General features: G+C 45.0%; 1 protein-coding gene across 1 annotated transcript in view; it reads right to left on the bottom strand.

The window, feature by feature from the left end:
- Positions 1-17,828, bottom strand: part of LOC125090545 (thyroid receptor-interacting protein 11-like) — a 32,894-nt gene that overhangs the window by 14,192 nt on the left and 874 nt on the right. Inside the window, exons 2-3 of the mRNA XM_047713317.1 lie at positions 2,007-2,098; positions 782-850 (exon numbers count right to left, since the gene is read on the bottom strand). Coding sequence (XP_047569273.1) covers positions 782-801 — 20 coding nt within the window. The 5' untranslated portion in view covers positions 802-850; positions 2,007-2,098. The remainder of the gene's footprint in view (positions 1-781; positions 851-2,006; positions 2,099-17,828) is intronic.

Raw genomic sequence — 17,828 nt, forward strand, 5'->3', positions numbered from 1 at the left:
CATGGGAGAAATCAGGACTTTCACATTCTCTACCTTTTTTTTTTTTAATTTTTAAATTTAAAGCTGCTGGAACCACAGTAAGTACAATCTATTTAATGATTTAATGGTGGAATTAAAGATCGTAGAAATAAAATGTCCCTTGTGGCACACCTGGGTGGCTCAGTCAGTTAAGAGTCTGCCTTTGGCTCAGGTCAGGCTCTCAGGGTCCTGGGATCAAGGCCCACATTGGGCTCCCTGCTCCGCTGAGAGCCTGCTTTTCCCTCTCTCTCTGGCCCTTCCACTCAGGCTCTCCCTCTCCAATAAATAAATAAATAAATAAAATCTTTAAAAATTAAAATATAATATCCCATGATTGTACATAGGAAAGAAAGTGTTTTACATCAAAACATTAGATCTAATGTTCCTCTTTGAAATATGCCTTTTCGTGGCCAGGTACAAACTACTTAGTACTCAGCTAAACCTCAAAATGCGAGATCAAGACGAAATAATATTTTGCGGGGGCACCTGGGTGGCTCAGTCGGTTAAGTGGCTGCCTTCAGCTCGGGTCATGATCCCGGGGTCCTGGGATCGAGCCCCGCATCGGGCTCCCTGCTCAGTGGGGAGTCTGCTTCTCCCTCTCCCTCTGCCTGCAGTTCTGCCTACTTGTACTCTCTGTCAAATAAATAAATAAAATCTTAAAAAATAAAAATAAAATAATAATATTTTGTGGTCAGACTATTTGCAGACCATTTGCAGATAAATGCCCAAGCAAAATAAAATAAAATAAAGCCGTATTTCTTACCATGTTCCCTTCATCTCCATCCTGTGTAGGTAAAAGCCTCTATGCTTATCAATTGACCTCACAGACCATCTGCAGGAGAGAGAGGCATGAGCAAACATTGCCCCCAAAATGGACTTATTCAGCTCCAGGGTGGGGAGCTTGCGTAAAGGAGATGGGAAATAAAAGAGCGGAAAAGGAAGATAAAATCTGTGTTCTAAAGTACTGTTGCTTAAAGCATAACTATCTTAAGAACGAAATTTGAATAGCATTTAGAAACTTACTGCAATGTGATATAAGAGTTCTAGGTCTACCGATTCTCCTAATATTTAATTTGAGCTTGTACTTTACAAGTTATCTTGCATTTTATGTTTCTAGGAAATCATTTTTAGTATGTTATAGAATATCATCCACAACAGACTGGATATTGAAACAAAAACTTTAAGGATGCTCACCACACCCTATTTGGGAAGCCCTTTCTTTGTGTGCTGCGGTCTAGAGATACCAGCCCAGGCAGAGGAAGAAGGAAGGCAGGCCGCTGACAGGCTGCCTGGGGGCACCCAGCTCCCCAGGGCTCCAAGTTGGGTCCCCGCCTCTGGTTAAAAAGCTGCCTCAGGGGCCCAGGAGGGAGGCTTCAGGCCTCTTAGGCAGGCCTGGCCCCATCTTCCTAAAGCCTGGGTTCACCCTCAGCTCAAGGTAAGATCCATGTCCTTATTGTCAGGGACCACCACTTTAGACTTTCTTCGCATTTTTACAGAATCTACCCACAAGCTCCATCTTTAGGGCCAGGATTCCCGGCCTGCCCAAGGACTGGGGTCATTTGGCTCATTTCTCAATCTGATTGAGATTGAGATGAATCAATCTCAATCTCAAATCCTTTCACTGCCTTGATAGAAAGGACTTGCAGAGCCTAATAGTGTTACTATCACTTTAATAAGGCCCAAAAGGTGATTCCTTACTTGGGACAGTTCACAATAAAAGATACTAGAAATGGCTCTTAAACACATAAAATGGTCCTTAACTTCAGCCCCCAAATAAGAGGAATAAAATAAAATAAATTTACTGTAAGATACCATTTTTCAGATTAATCACAATGAAAAGGTTCCTGTGTTGGTGAGGATGTTGGGAAATGAGCACTTTCATATGCCACTGGAGAGAGTGAACACTCTCTTTTGAAGAAGGAATCCCTAAAACCTTGGGCCTCTGGTCTGATGAAGGGACGTTGGGAGGGAGGGAGGGAGGAACTTGCCTCTGTTAATTCTGGGGGCCTTCCTCTCCTTAGATGGTCTTACAAAATGCTAGATGGAAGGGTCTAGCCAGTAGCCAAGGCTTACTGCAGACCTAAAAGGGAAGAAAGGAGGCAGGTGAGGCGAGGTCAGTAGGTTCTGACTCAGTTCTCAGGAACCAGGTCAAGGAGGACCATCAGCTACCTCCAACAGTGAAGAGAGGCACATTTCATGCTCCATTACAAATCTCAGCAGACTCAGCCATCCGTCTTGGTGCTCACGTACACAGCCCCTCATCACCCCCCCCCCCCCCCCGTGGCCATTTCTTCTCTCTCTTTGCTCATGTGCCTAACTCCCTTCCCAGGACCCTACAGAGCACAGCACCTCACCTCATACCTCACCTAGAAGACCTCCCACCATTTATTCCCTCAGCAAACTCACTGGCAAGAGCCAGTCAGACAACTCTGCTCGACCACAAGTTAGTTCTGTGTCCGTAGGAAGGGAGATCTGAGATTGTTTCCTAAAACTCACAAAAGACTACCTAAGCCTTTCCCCCGGCTCTGTATTAGGTGCCAGTCCTTCCACATCCCTTAGGCAGGTCATAGTGGGAAAACCAGGAGCCGATAAACACAACAGCTACAACCTAGAAAATGGTGCAGTAGCCTGAACTCTGGTCTACACAACCTGGAAAATGCTATGGTAGCCTAAGCTCTTCCCGGTCTATATTACAAGGAACCAAAGTTTTAGTGTTCTAAACCAGGAGCTGAAGCCCAGATTACCAGCCTTAGGAAAACAAGAAGTAGCGAAGGAGCTTGGATCCCTAAGGCCATGTGAAGCCATTTTGGCCCTTGCCCTTCAATGGATATCTTGGGAATTAATAAACATTTAAACCAAACGGGGTTGCGAAGCCAGCTCTTGGTTTCAACTCAGGTCAAGATCTCCGAGTTCTGGCATTCAGTCCGGCATCAGACTTCATCTTCAGTGGGGAGTCTGCTTCAGGATTCTCTTTCCCTCTGCCCTTCACCCCACTACTCTCTCTCGCTCAAATAAATCTTTAAAAAAAAGTAATAAATCAATCAAATGGAGTTGGTCTTCTGTTACTTACACCGTGAAACATCCTAAGTGCTATCCTGAGTACGTTACCTCATTTCCATTTGCCTGATCAGTAAGTGAAAGGAGTAGGGTACACAGACTGTGTGTGTCTGTGTGTGTGTCTGTGTGTGTGTGTGTGTTTTCACCCAGCTAGGTTCTAAGTTCTCAGATATCCATCTCAGATAGATAACATATGTTCTCTTCATATCCACAGACAAGGCTTACTGCTGCCCTGACTACAGTCTGTGCTAATCCTGTACCTGTCCCGACCAGTCTCCCACAGACAGCCATGTGCCCACCTCAGCAGGCACCTGTCAGGAAGCAAATACCTTCGGCCACTCAAGGCAGCAACTCAGCACTGAAACACACTAAGTACGGACTAAGGGACACAATTACCTACAAGCCCAGACTGTCAAGGAAAACTGACCCACAGAGTTTTACAAGGGTGAACACACTCCATTGTCTAAAACAGTGCTTTTCAAACAATGAATTGTGACCCATACATGTTCACAAAATCAATGTAATAGTCTGCGAATCCCCGGTTTAGAAAATGCAAATGACAAGAGTTAAACAGAAAATATCAACATCCATTACATACTGTAAGAGTTAAAGATTGTTTTGTGAAGCTGTTGTTGAAGTCTCTGTTCAGGGCAAAAGTGCCCTGAGAAGTTTGTTCTCCAAACCAACAAAACCAAATAGACTCCTCAACACAGAATGATGATTGCCAGAGGGTAGCAGGGGAAGGGGGGTAGCGAAACTGGTGCTGGGGATTAAGAGGCACACACTTCCACTTATATAAATAACTCACAAAAATGAAAAGTACCTCAGGAATATCATCAATAATATCATAATAATGTACTGTGACAGACAGTGAATACACATAATCGTGGTGAGTGCTGAATAATGTACAGACGTGTCAAATCAGTAATGCTGCACACCTCAAACTGACATAACATTGTATAGATCAAACTTTTATTTCAATAATTAAAAGAGAGAAAATGGTGTTCTCACTGTTGGGGATTTGATGGGCACTGTCCTCAAAGGCATCATGTAGTGCCCTCTAGTGGTTAGAGCCAGATCTGCAGTTGAGAAAGAACAACAGACCAGAGAGACCTCAAGCATGGCTGTCAGGTTGGAAGCAACCTTCCAAATGACCTGGTCAACCCTGACATCCAGGGCAAGAACCCTTCAACAACACCAAGCCACCGCCTGAGCACGCCCTACAAAGAAAGCACTCGCTCCCCCGCTGAGTAGCTCTACCTGCTGAAAAGCTGACCAAGCTGCCTTCCTCTAGGAGCCCAGGGAGGGGCTTCCTACTGCCCTCTCCTGGAGCCCAGGGAGGGGCTTCCTACTGCCCTCTCCTGGATGACACGGAGCAGCTTCTGTATTCGCCCTCAGCTAACACTATTGATCCAGACAAACAATACTTGTTGAGTGTCTGCAAAGTACCAGGCATTGGGGATACAGCGGGGAACCCAGGAAGAGACAGAGACAAAGTAAGAGCTTATGCCAGATGAAGGACAACAGCATGGGGGATGAAGGACCTGCATCAGACAAGGTCAAAGGGAAGGCCTCTCTGAAAAGGGGAGGGCTGCGTGGACTCCCACAGAATTGGAGAAAGCTGTGCAGAAGGCACTCGGGATGGGATGAGCAGCTGATAGAAATGCTCTGGGCAGGAAGCACCTTGGAATGTTCCAGTAGCAGCAGGTAGGCAGGGAGGCTGAAGAACAGCAGAGAAACAGGAGAAACCTCAGACTTCTGGGGTCTCTGTAAGTGTGTGTGTGTGTTTTAATTTCTCTGTTTTAAAATTTTTCTACACTACCCATATGCCATATTTCACTCTAAGACACCATCAAATATAAGACTGAAAAAAGAAAGAAGAAACACTTTCAGTTAGTCAGTGTTCTTCCTATTGCTTAGAATTTGATTTTGATTTTGATTTTGATTTTGTGCTGATGAAAACACCCTTCAGATGTATTTGAACAGAATGAAAGGGAAAGGATGAGTGACAGAAGTTGGTTAAGTCTTTTATATTTAGGGTCATGATCCTTCCCAAATTTATGTGTGTGTGTAAAGAGTTAGGCATCAAGGTCTGTTTTGTTTCCACTTCAATATCCAATTCACCCAGAATTTTTCACTACAAAGACTCCCCTGGGTCACCTGACTTGTTCACTCTGTTGGGCATGGTCCTCGGCTCAGGTCATGATCCCTGGGTCTTGGGATCCAGTCCCACATTGGGCATCCTGCTCAGCAGGGAGTCTGCTTCTCCCTTTCCCCTTCCTCCCTGCTCATGATCTCTCTCTCTCTCTAATAAATAAATAAATAAATAAATAAATAGCTTAATCAATCTTTTTAAAAAAAATTGAATTACTTCCTTTTCCCCATTGAACTGACACTCTGGGCAAAAATCAATCGACAGTACCTGTTGTGATTGGTCTATTTTTAGACTCTATTCTGTTTCATTGATCTATCTTTACACCAAAGACTTTGATTACTGTCATTTTACTGTAAGTCTTGAAATTGAGCAGGAATAAGTAGTGTGGGTTCTTCAACTACATTCTTTTGAAAAGTTTTTTGGCTATTCTAGACCCTTGGCATTGCCATATACATTTGGCATCAACTTGTTCATTTTTTCTAAAAAAGAGGAATAAGATGGCTAGGAGTTTGATTGGGATTGCATTGTTTGCATGAAGCAAATCATGGAAAACAGAAATCTCAATGACCACATCTTCCAATGCATAAACAAAGCATATCTTCCATTGATTTCGCTCTTACTGAATTCCTCTCAACAATGTTTTGCTTTCTTTTTTTTTTTTTTTTTTTAAGATTTTATTTATTTGTCAGAGAGAGAGAGGGAGAGAGAGCAAGCACAGACAGACAGAATGGCAGGCAGAGGCAGAGGGAGAAGCAGGCTCTCTGATGAGCAAGGAGCCCAATGTGGGACTCGATCCCAGGACGCTGGGATCATGACCCGAGCCGAAGGCAGCTGCTTAACCAACTGAGCCACCCAGGCGTCCCAATGTTTTGCTTTCTGTAGGCGTTTCATGTCTATCATGAGACTTACTTCCAGCCACTTTGCTTTTTTGTTGCTGTTGTTGTTTTTTTAAACAGGCTCCACACCCACCATGGAGCCCAATATAGAGCCCAAAGCAAGGCCTGAACTCACAATCCTGAGTTCAAGACCTGAGCTGAGATCAAAAGTCAGATGAGTCATCAACTGAGCCACCCAGCCACCGAACCAGTTTATATCTTAGATGCTACTGTAAAATATTTTAAATGTTCATTCTCCTATCCATGTACAGTTATCATGCATCTGTCTGACAAAGAATTCCTATCCAGAATACATAATAAACTCCAATATGTCAAAACCAAAACCAACATTAACAACAACAATGGGCAAAAGACGAACAGACAGTCCCCAAAAGATGTAGGAATGCCCACTACACACACGAAAAGGTGCCTAACTCAGATCATTTGTCACCAGGGAAATGCAATGTGAAACCATAATGAGATGCTATTTCACCCTCACAAGACAACACAGAATGTTAACGAGGGTGCTGAGCAACTAGAGTGTCACTATATTGCTGGTGGGAAGTGTAAACTGATCAATCACTTTGGAAACTAGGCCAGCACTTCAATATATCCCCACCCTGTGACTAAGCAATCCCACTAAGCAAGTTCAGGAGAAATTTAAGACTTCTGTAAGAAAGTTTATTGTAGCCTATTCACAATGACCAAAAACTTGGATACAAAAAATGTCTAACCATCAGATGAACAGATGAACAAATTGTGGTTTAAACACACAACATAGAAAGGAGGAAACTACTTTACACTGACGAAGATTCTTTCCTTGACCAAACTCTAGCCAGACTGCTCTGAGCCCTCTTCTCAAACCTGGCTTATCATATACAAACTTGAACAAACATTAACATAGTTTCTAACAGCTCCAGGTCCCAACCCTGTGACAACACCAGTCCCCCTTAGTGCCTGCCTGAGGAAACTCAAGGTATCTACTGTTTGTTCAATCGACACTGAAAAGTCAGGCCCTTGTCTCCCAGTGAGCAAATACAAGTGCTTTCATATGGACCAATACCTATTCCACTTTTTGTCATCTGTTCCTCCCCTGACTTTACTCATCCCTGGCCTTACTTCTTCATTCTCTCTTTAAAATGCCCTCTGTACAAATCAAGGTGGAGTTTCATTCATGCAGGACTCTTTTCCTGATTCCAACAGTTATTACGGATTAAAATCTGTCCTCAACACTTTAACCATCAGGGTTTGTTTACCTTTGGAAGTGCACACAACATGGATGAATCTCAAAGAACATGCCGAGTGAAAGAAGACAAAGGAATTACATATGACAAGATTCCATTCACACGTTGTTCAAGACCAGGCAAATCTAATCTACCATAGATCCTGAAATCAGAAAATGACCAGCGGTGGTAAGGAGACTAACTACAAAGAGATATGAGGGTAACTTCTGGAGCTTCAGATATATTTTATGTCTTGTGTTTGGGGCTAGGACACAGATACACAGTTGACCCTTCAACAACACAGTGGTTAGGGGTACCCATTCCCATGTAGTCAAAAATCTGCATGTAAATTTCATCTCCCCCAAAATTTTACTACTACTTGCCTACTGTTGACCAGAAGCATTACTGGTAATAGAAACAGTTGATTAAAGGCATTTTGTATGCTATATGTATTATACATTTTATTCTTTCACTAAAGTATGCTACAGAAAATCATGAAGAAAATATATTTGCATTACTGTGCTATATTTATCAAAAAATCCACATATAAGTGGACTCATGCAATTCAAACCCATGTTGTTCAAGAGCCAACTGCGTACATTTCTTAAAGCTCATCAAACTGAACACTGAAGACTGAGCATTTTCTTTTATACATTATCTCCTCTTCCCTGCTCTCCCACCTCCAGCCTCTTTCTTCCCCACCCTTCTGTCTCTTAGGAATACCTGGGGAAATCCTTGTTTTCTTTTCTTTTTTCTTTTAAGAGGGTTCCGTGCCAAGCATGGAATGCAACATGGGGCTTGAACTCACAACCCTGAGATGAAGACCTAAGCTGAGATCAAGACTCACATGCTCAACCCAACTAAGTTACCCAGGCACCCCTACCTGGGGAAATTCTAAAGAAAAACAAAAACAAAAACAAAAAACAATGAGAGATGTGGCTGACCCTCCAAGTTCCCCTTTCAACATCTACCTATCTCTTCTTCCTTAGTAAGAGGACCCCAATTTTGTTCGAGGTATCAATCTGCCCTGTGAGAAATTCTCCCCTCCCACACACTCCTGCAGCTAAGAGTAGGGCCACATGCCTAGTTTTGGCCAATGACACATATGTTGAAGTCTACACAGTATGGCTTCCTGAAAAGCTATTGCTCTCACAGACTTAGACATGTGCCTTTTGTCAGTGTCTCTTTCTTCTCTTCCTTCCTGGAGTCCAGATGCTCAAATGAACTAAGAAGATGGTGCTATTCCCTGGCACAAACCTATTCTTACTCTGAGAAGCAAGCTATGGGACTTCTCAATCAATTCACAACTAAGTTACATCACAAGTCAACACGTGGAGGCATCAAAATGAAAAAAAGCAAGTCCAAATGGAAGTGAGGAAGGATATACACATGGCTGTGTTAAAGCATATGTAAGAATTTGGTATCTAAGTTATGTTTCAAATCCATGGGGGATATAGACCATTGCTAGATGGTGTAGGGACAAAAAGGGCTACTTTATATCATACAAAATAATAAGGTTAGATAAATGGTCTAAACAATAGAAGCCAAAACCATAAAAGTGCTAAAATAAAATGTAGTACTGGCTGAAAAAGGTCCTTTAAAGCATCATCTCAAAGCCATGAAGTCAGACTGCCAAATTTGGCACCATAAAGATTCAGAATGAAATGTATCATGAAATGTATGGTACAAGCTAAACTCAAAGACAAGCAAGAGTTTGGGACAAAAAACTACAACAAGTACAGAAGCCAAGGACTACCACTCTACATATAAAAATTCTTACAAATCAATATAAAGGGGCACCTGGGTAGCTCTGCCTTTGGCTCAGGTCATGATCCCAGGGTCCTGGGATCCAGCCTTGTTTCAGGCTCCCTGCTCTGGAGGGGGGCTTGTTTCTCCCTCTCCCTCTGCCTGTCACTCTGCCTACTTGTGCGCTCTCTCTCTCTCTCTCTCTCTGCTGTTCCCCTTGCTTATGTTTGCACACACTCTCTCTGTCAAATAAATAAACAAAAACTCAAGAAAAAAATCCAAAAATTAAAAAAAAAAATCAGTAACAAAAACATAAAAAGCCAAAGAGACAACCCAGTGGGAAAATGCTAAGGAGAAAGGGTTCATATAAAAAAACTGTCAGTGACAGTGACCAACTGAAAATTCTCAGTCTTCCTACTGATTATAAAAATATAAACTTAAGGGGCAACTGGGTAGCTCAAAAGGTTGAGCATCTGACTCTTGATTTTGGCTTAGGTCACAGTCTCAGGGTTGTGGGATCCGGCCCCATTCAAGCTTTGTGCTCAGCGGGAAATGTGCTTCAGATTCTCTCTCTCTCTCTCCTTTTGCCCCTTTCCCATTCTCCCATTCTCTCTCTCTCCCTCTTTCTCTCTCTCGAAATACAAAGAAATCTTTTTCTACTTCCCAGCTCACAATTTAAGAGACCAAGATTATTCTGTGATAGCATCTCATTTACCATGGGTGAGAATAGAAATTGATGTAACCTCTTCTGAGGACCATTTTGGAGACGCTTCTACCCTGAGATCAATCTCATTGAAAAATTCAAACACACATGCAAAAATGTTTAACACAGCCCTAACAGCCACCCAAATGATGAACAGAAGTGTTGTCACATGAAGTACAACCACACTGTGGAATACCATTCGGCCAATTAAAAAAAAAAAAAAAAGAGGCAATAAATTATATGCCCAATTTATTCAAATTAGATTACCGAGTGGAGAAAATGTATTCACTTTTGTCATTGAAAACGTTAATCCTGAAGGGGCACCTTGCTGGCTAGCTGGAAGAGCTGGTGATTCTGATGTGGGAGCTATGAATTCAGCCCCGTGTTAGGTAGAGATTCCCTAATAACAAAATCTTAAAAAAAATAACTTTAAAAGAAAAGTAATTAGTATTCTAGATCTGAGGCCAGTGTTTTCCATATATATTTTCCAAATTTAATTTCTTACCTTTTGGAAAAAATGGGGGCAGCTGGCAAAAATCCAGAAAAGCCATGATTTACTCAACTTTCTTTTTTTTTTTTTTAAAGATTTTATTTATTTGTCACAGAGAGAGAGAGAGAGAGCACAGGCAGACAGAGGTAGAGGGAGAAGCAGGCTCCCCGCGGAGCAAGGAGCCCGACGCGGGACTCGATCCCAGGACCCCGGGATCATGACCTGAGCCGAAGGCAGCCGCTCAACCAACTGAGCCACCCAGGTGTCCCTTTACTCGACTTTCTTGATGGGCAAGTTTGGCAGCTAATTTACCCTCACCAGAATATTCTCATTCTAGAGTGACATGTCTACTCTGGGGAGGGAAAGCAGCAGCCCCCACCTTCAGAATGTCTCGGGTCAAAATCTCAACCCTGCTCTCTGGGCTGAGCTGTGTAGATGTCAACCCTGTGCTAAGAAGGAAGGCCTCGGCCTCTGGAAAATGCCGCCTCTGCCAAGACGTGATCCTGTGACCCACTTGCATGTCAACAGTGACATTTTTCAATGCAGATGACAGCAAATTAATTTTTTCACAATGGAATTTCAGTCTTAACAGCCTTTGGCCTGGTTTCTAAAACACACAGACTACTCAAAACCAGTGAAATAGGACATGGTAGTTTTGAGACCTCGTCAGGAAATAGAACCTTGAGCATCTACATTCAGTTCCTTGTCACTCTGCTGGCTCAGAAATACTTGCTAGGAGTCTACATGGCATGGGACACTGAGATATAGGTGGTCCCTCTCAGCACCATTATTCTCACGGTGGAGGGGTAAGGATAAACATTAAACAAGACTCCGCATTGAGACAGGACTGACTGCCATGAAGGACATGCATAGAGAAGAGATAGTGGGCTGGACCTTGTCTGTAAGTGTCAGGGGCCTCCAGAGGGAGCCAGAGGCTGGGCACCTTCTTGACTCATGGCCTCACCCACATCCAATCTGTCAGCATATCCCAACAGCTCTTCCTTCAACATGTACCCAGACTCAGGTTGATTAACAGCACTTCCACCCCTACCACCCTGATCCAAGCTGACAGTATCTCCTGTCTTGGAATATTCTAGTAGCCTCCAAACTGATCTGACTGATTGCACCTTCGCTGTTCTCAACAGAGAACTGAAGTGATCCCATTAAAATCCAACTCAGGTCACCTCATTCTTCACTTCAAAATCTGCCCCCACCCGCCCTTGCCTGGCCTCCAGTGGCTCCCACCCTAGGTCCCTAAGACCCCATCTGCTACTATCCCCCTTCTCCCTCGCTCTGGCCTTGTCATTCCTGGAACAAGTCAGCCCAGCTCTCTCCACAGAGACCTTCCTACTCCCCCTTCACTCTGCCAGGGACACTGTGCCCACAGACATGCACAGGGCTCACTCCCTCACCTCCTACAAGGCTTTCCCCACCTTTGTCCTCAGGGAGCCTTACTTGGCTATCCCAGCTCTGATAGCCCCTTCCAACCCTCCTACAGCATCCAGCACCCCCTGACATGTCAGATTCCTTGACTCTGTTTTCTGGCTGCTTCTCTCACTGGAAGAAAGGCTCGCTAACTGTTCCACCCCCGTCTGTTTGGGTCACGTCTGGAACCATGTGAGAACCGTGCCTCTGGCAATTGAGTAGCCATTCAATAGAGATTGTGGAGTCACGGCATTCATCTGAGGGGAGATGAGAGCTCATGAGTGAGGGGGGATTGAGGAGAAAGTGTCTTGGGCAGAGGGAGCGGCCGAGCTGCCCCAAGGCCAGTGGACACAGAGCACATTGGAAGGACTGACCAGATCCTGTAGTGCAGCAAAGGTGATTGGGAAGCAGGACTGGAGAAGGAAGATGGACCAGGTGTGCGACACTGAAGGAACATTTGGGTCCATCTCCAATGGCTACAGGAAGCCAGAAAACTGGGGCACCTGGGTGGCTCAGTCGTTAAGCATCTGCCTTCAGCCCAGGATCCTGGGATCGAGCCCCCACTTGGGCTCCCCACTCAGCAGGAAGCCTGCTTCTCCCTCTCCCACTTCCCCAGGTTGTGTTCCCTCTCTCGCTGTGTCTCTCTCTGTCAAACAAATAAATAAAATCTTAAGAAAAAAAGAAGAAGAAGAAGCTGGGAAACAAGAAACTAGGCAGTGATATGAATGCATAGGGCTTCCACAAATCTCTGGATTCTGGGGGAGATAGTCTTGGGGGAGGTTGATGCACCTGGAAGCTCACTGATCACACTAGCACCATGGATGACACCACAAATGACCATAGATCAGACTGAGAGGGCAGAAGCAGCGTGGAGAAAAGGAGGTAGATCCCAGAAATAATTAGCAGACAAAAATCACACGTCTGGGTGAATGATCGCAGAAGGGGGAAAGGAAGTCAAAGCAGAGTTCAAAAATGACTCTTCCCAGGGTGGGAGGTTGGGGGAACCAGGTAGTGGGTATTGGAGAGGGCACGGATTGCATGGAGCACTGGGTGTGGTGCAAAAACAATAAATGCTGTTACGCTGAAAAGAAATAAAAAATTTAAAAAAAAAATGACTCTTCCCTTTCGCACATGGGAGCTGAAGGGCACACTGGTCCCAGTCATGGAGTTCAGAGGGTGGGGGTGGCAAGGAGAAAAAAACAGGCAGGAGATCTCAAAGCACTTTTGGAAGAACTGGATTTGAGATAACTCTGAGACATCCAAATGCAGATTTCCAGTTGGCAGCAGGAGACCAACTGTACCGTGGGAGGATCATGAAAAGCAAAGGGAGTCACACCACACAGTGCAGATTCCACCTTGTAGCTGATTGGGAATCAAAAGGTTTCTAGTAACATAGTAACAGGAAAAGATGTGGGATTCCAAAAAGATCACCTTGGCCAAATCAGGAGCACATGGGTGGGAGAAGGAGCTGCATGAGAAGCAGGCAGAACAAGGAGGAAGTGTTGCAACAGAGCAAATAGGAGAAGGGACCTGAGCCAGGGGTGTGGCTACAGGGAAGGAAAAGGGAACAGACTTGCCCTTTTTCACCAAGGCAGCTCCCACGCGGCTCCTGGAGATGGTCAAAAACCCAGAGCACATCACCTCCCCAACTTGAAACCCCTGGGTCCTCCTGCATTTCACTCTCTGACAGCCTCTCCAGAATGCCCTCTTGCTCCCCGCTCCCCAACACAATGTCAGGTGCCGCTGACACAGCTCTGGGCTTCAATGTCCAGGCTAGTTTCTCCTGTCTGGCAAACACCTGTTTGTCTTGTGAAGACTTCCCTCCTCCACTGGGCAAGAAGGAAGAGCAGTGCTGACATCGAGGAGGCGGCCTGGCACCATGAGCAAGGCTGCACAGCTGGTAGCGCACACAGAGAGGCCATGTGTTTCCCCTGTTGGACATACACAACCTTGCAGCACAAGGTAACCTGGCCACAGTGACGGGAGACAAAACAGGCCCACCTCCTCTCTTGTCCAAACACACAAAACCAGGTTGTCATGCCCATCACAAAATACCAATCATCCTCTCTCCCAGCTCATAGGAGCAAGTGCCTTCCTTCTGAATTGACACTGTTCGTCTCACTACTCACACCTCCTTCTAGAAAAGACCGATGGACCTACCCAGGCCCAGAACTGTCTCACCTCCCAACAGCACCCAGTCCAGAGCACACCCCTTCTTCCTTGAATGCTACCCAAAACATCCACCCAAAGCCCAAATCCTGTATGTTCTAACATCCTCTTTCTTACTGATCAGCCCCACAATTCCCATGATGTGGGTTCTCCCCCACGATGAGTAATAGAACCCACTGTGTTTAAGGGCAGGGGTACTCCCAGTGGCCTCTGGGGAGGATGCTGACCACTGTCATGGGAGGAAAGGACGGTTCCCTTTCTTGGAGGTACGTTCATGGAGATCAAATCTGAAGGTTCGCATCTTCTCTGTGAAGCAGTATGCATCCCATGGCCCATGTTATGCAGAGAATGAAGGAGGGTAGCATCAATCAAAGGGTTGAGGAGAGTGGGAAAAGTCTGCTGGAAGGATTCTGGAGAGTGGGAAAGGGAGCTGCCCAGGGAACCACAAAATGGGGGAGCTCCATGAGGGCACAGGGGAGGCTGGTTCGCAAGAACTCGCAGTTGTTCTGAGCTGCCCTGCTGTGTGATTCCCACCAGGAGGATTCAAGGTTGAAGGAGGATTCCTTGAAGGAGGATTCAAGGATGCTTTGGTTCACCCATGGCTTGGGGTTTACTCGGACAAAAGGCAAGGGCGGTAGAAGCATTGCCAGGACAACCATTGAATCATGGGCTGAGAAATCCAAGCTCAGGTGAGAGATGAGAGCCTCAAGGGAGCATCTAAAAGACAGAGAAATCCAAGGAGATCCTCAGGAAGAGCACGCAGATAGCAGAGCAGAAATGACAGAAAGAACATGCTGGAAAGAAGAGATTGGGGTTGAAAGGAGCCGCACTGCTCACGTGCGAGGTGGTGCAGCACCAGGGTGGAAATCCAGGGCATCACGGTGATAGTGGTGGTAGAGGTGATCATGGCAAAATAGGCATTTGAGAAAATGATTTTGAGAAAATGAGTGCCCTGCTGGAGGCTGGGCCCTCCATGCGCACACTGAGGCCACCCTGTCTAACGGCAAGAATCAAGACAGAGGAGGTTGTGGGCCTGGAACCCAAGTCTTCAATGAATTAGGTGAATAACCACAGGGAAGGGAGAAAACAGTAATGACGAGGAGGTCAGGAAGCTCTCCCTGGGGACCACAAATCTCAAAGAAATGGCATGGGGGCAAAGAAGAGAGAAGACACCATCTTGAACCCCCCACTCCTGAATAATGTAGGGTATGAGAACACAGGCAGCACCTTAGGAGGTTTCAGGAACAGCTGTCCCCCCAAGAAGCGCCAGGGTCCAAGCAAAGACAGGGAGGAAATGGCTAATGGACTCCTAATTTCCCAGGATACAGGGAGGGGTTGGGGTGGGGGGTCACAGGAAATAAAAGAGGGAACTGCCTTAAGGGAACAGCAGAATGGAAAGATAAGGAGAGAGGGATCAGAAGTCGAGAGAGTTGATCACAGTAAGTGCTCGAAAGATTCCAATTGAACCAAATGGAATTATTAGAATATAATAACATATAAGCCCGATGTATCCAATAGAAGAGTTCTAATTGTAGGATAGTAGGAATGAGAGCACCAGTCCATGATGAAGGTCAGGACACTGATGATGGTGACATGGCGCTGACACTAACTACCAGTCTTGAACACCTGCTGTGTGCCCAGCACTGAGGAGAACACTCCATATCTAGTCCTCCCAGCAGTCTTCTCTGGAAATTCCTTGCATGGCTAGCCCCAGGAGGGCTCTGTACTGAAGGCAGGAACACATCAAAACCGTGGCATCCTAGGACTCTTGGGAGGCTAACTGGCTTTCTTAACATGGCTGTAACCTGGGGAGGCAGGAACCAGCCTAATCCACAGCAAGGACATAGTCAGTAACTGCATCCAAATAATATTCAGAAGGAGGGAAATCAAGGGGTGCGTTGAGTGCCTGACTCTTCATTTAGGCTCAGGTCATGACGTGAGGGTCATGACATCTATTGCCACATCAGGCTCTACACTCACTGTGGATTCCTGCTTGAGGTTCTTTCTCCCTCCCTTTCCCTACTCCTCTCCCCACCCACCGTGCCCACCCCTGCCACAGGGGCGTGCACTCCTTCTCTAAAATAAATGAATAAATCATATCTACAAAGAAAAAAAGAATGGAGGGAAATCAAAAGTAGTAATAATAACTTGTGGAAGGCATCACTCTGGGCCAGATCCTGTGCTGACTGCCTTGGATCTATTTCTCATTTAGTCCTTACATCCCAAAGGCGGGTTACCATTCTTATCCCCACTCCAAAGAGAGGACTGAGGCAGAAAGGGATTTGTCAAGGATTCTTGCAAGGAATCCCTGTGTTATTAATACCATGACTTTCTGACAAGGTTTAAGGATTTAATACACCACAGGGAAGATGCAGATCACAAAATCACGGAACTTGAAGGACAGAGCCCTGCAAAATGGTTTCAAACATTAACTTGTGGATTCTCCCAATCTTCTTGCATGTGGTTCCAAAAAAAAGCTGTCATGAAACACATCCACATGGCAAACATACCTGGTCTTTAAAACCCCGGGACCTATCCCAGAAGATCTGACTCAGTGAGTCTAGAGGAGGATCTAAGAATCCTCCTCGTTTTTCTTTAAAAAGCCCCACAGGCTCTGCTGATGTGCCCTTTGGCCTGGGTACAACTACCTTAGAGTCTCTGCAATTCCAAACCCAAACTTCCCGAACTACAATGTGTAGTTGCCGGCAGACACGGGGGCATTGGAAACTGAGGCAGAGAGGAACAGAGAAGTTATAAAAGCTTTCCCACAGAGAGACAAGAAAAGGTAAGCTGTAGTTACGCTACTTCTCTCTCCTTTTGTTGTATCTGAGTTACTCTACAGTTTGCTTTTTTTTAAAGTAATCAAGTTTGCACAAACTGTTACCAACAAATATTAAATAAATCCATATTAACAACTTTTCAATAAACATAATCGTAATATGCTATTGAAAAGTATTTTCTTTCTCTCTGATCATTTCAATGGCACATCAGATTCTCTTACCAACAGCAGTTGATACGAGAAAAATTATTTCTGATTCAACAGTGCTACACATGTGGTCAACAGCACCTACAAAGTGGAGAAGAAATGAAGTTGGGTCGAAGCCATTTAAGTTCACAAATGTCACTGCAGACTGTCTCCAAGTCTTCAAAACTTATGTATTTATCTATTTATTGAACCAACCACCACTAACACCTAATACATGTCATACATGGCTCTAAGTCTTTTATTAATGTTAAATATCATTTCATCTTTACAATCATCTATGAAGTGGGATTATTATCATCCCCATTTCTCACATCAGGAAACTGAGATAAAGAGTGCTTTAGTAACACAGCTCTTAAGTGGCAGAGCTAGGAGCAGCTTGGCTCTGGACTCCATGGTTTAAGTCATTATGCTTAGTCTCCAAGAACCTACAGAAAGTGCAAGTCTTACCCCAAACCTTGGTTTTCCCCACCCTACAGTCCCCACATGGCCCCAGCCTCAAGGACATTCAATTCCTTTAACACTCATGTCCTGTTCTAATGGAACACCCTCCCACATCTACCATTTGTCTTAGCCTTCCGGTCTCCGCTTAAACATTATTGCCTAAATTACAGAAACACCCTGTATTTCTCAGCACTCAAGGAAAAACTGTAATTATGTATTTCATGGGTAATTATTTGCTTCCTGTCTTGTCCAAACAGGTGGTGAGTACCTCAGACACCTGTCAGACTATTTAACATGTGTTCCCAATCACCACCCACCCAAAAGGAAGGGCCTACCACAAAGTACACTCTCAACAATTTCTGTTGAACAAACTACACTCCAGCCTCGTGCTTTCCAATATGTCACAAACATCTGTGCGCACAACGCTGCCCCCACTACACCCCTGAGAATGTAGACTCCAGTGGCCTCCACGCAAAAGCTCTGCAAAGTACTGGCTCTGCCCACCAATATTAGGAGGTCCTGGGCCGCACTCCCTCCGAA

The sequence above is a fragment of the Lutra lutra genome, chromosome 18 (genome assembly GCF_902655055.1).
Source record: "Lutra lutra chromosome 18, mLutLut1.2, whole genome shotgun sequence".
Classification (NCBI taxonomy): domain Eukaryota; kingdom Metazoa; phylum Chordata; class Mammalia; order Carnivora; family Mustelidae; genus Lutra; species Lutra lutra.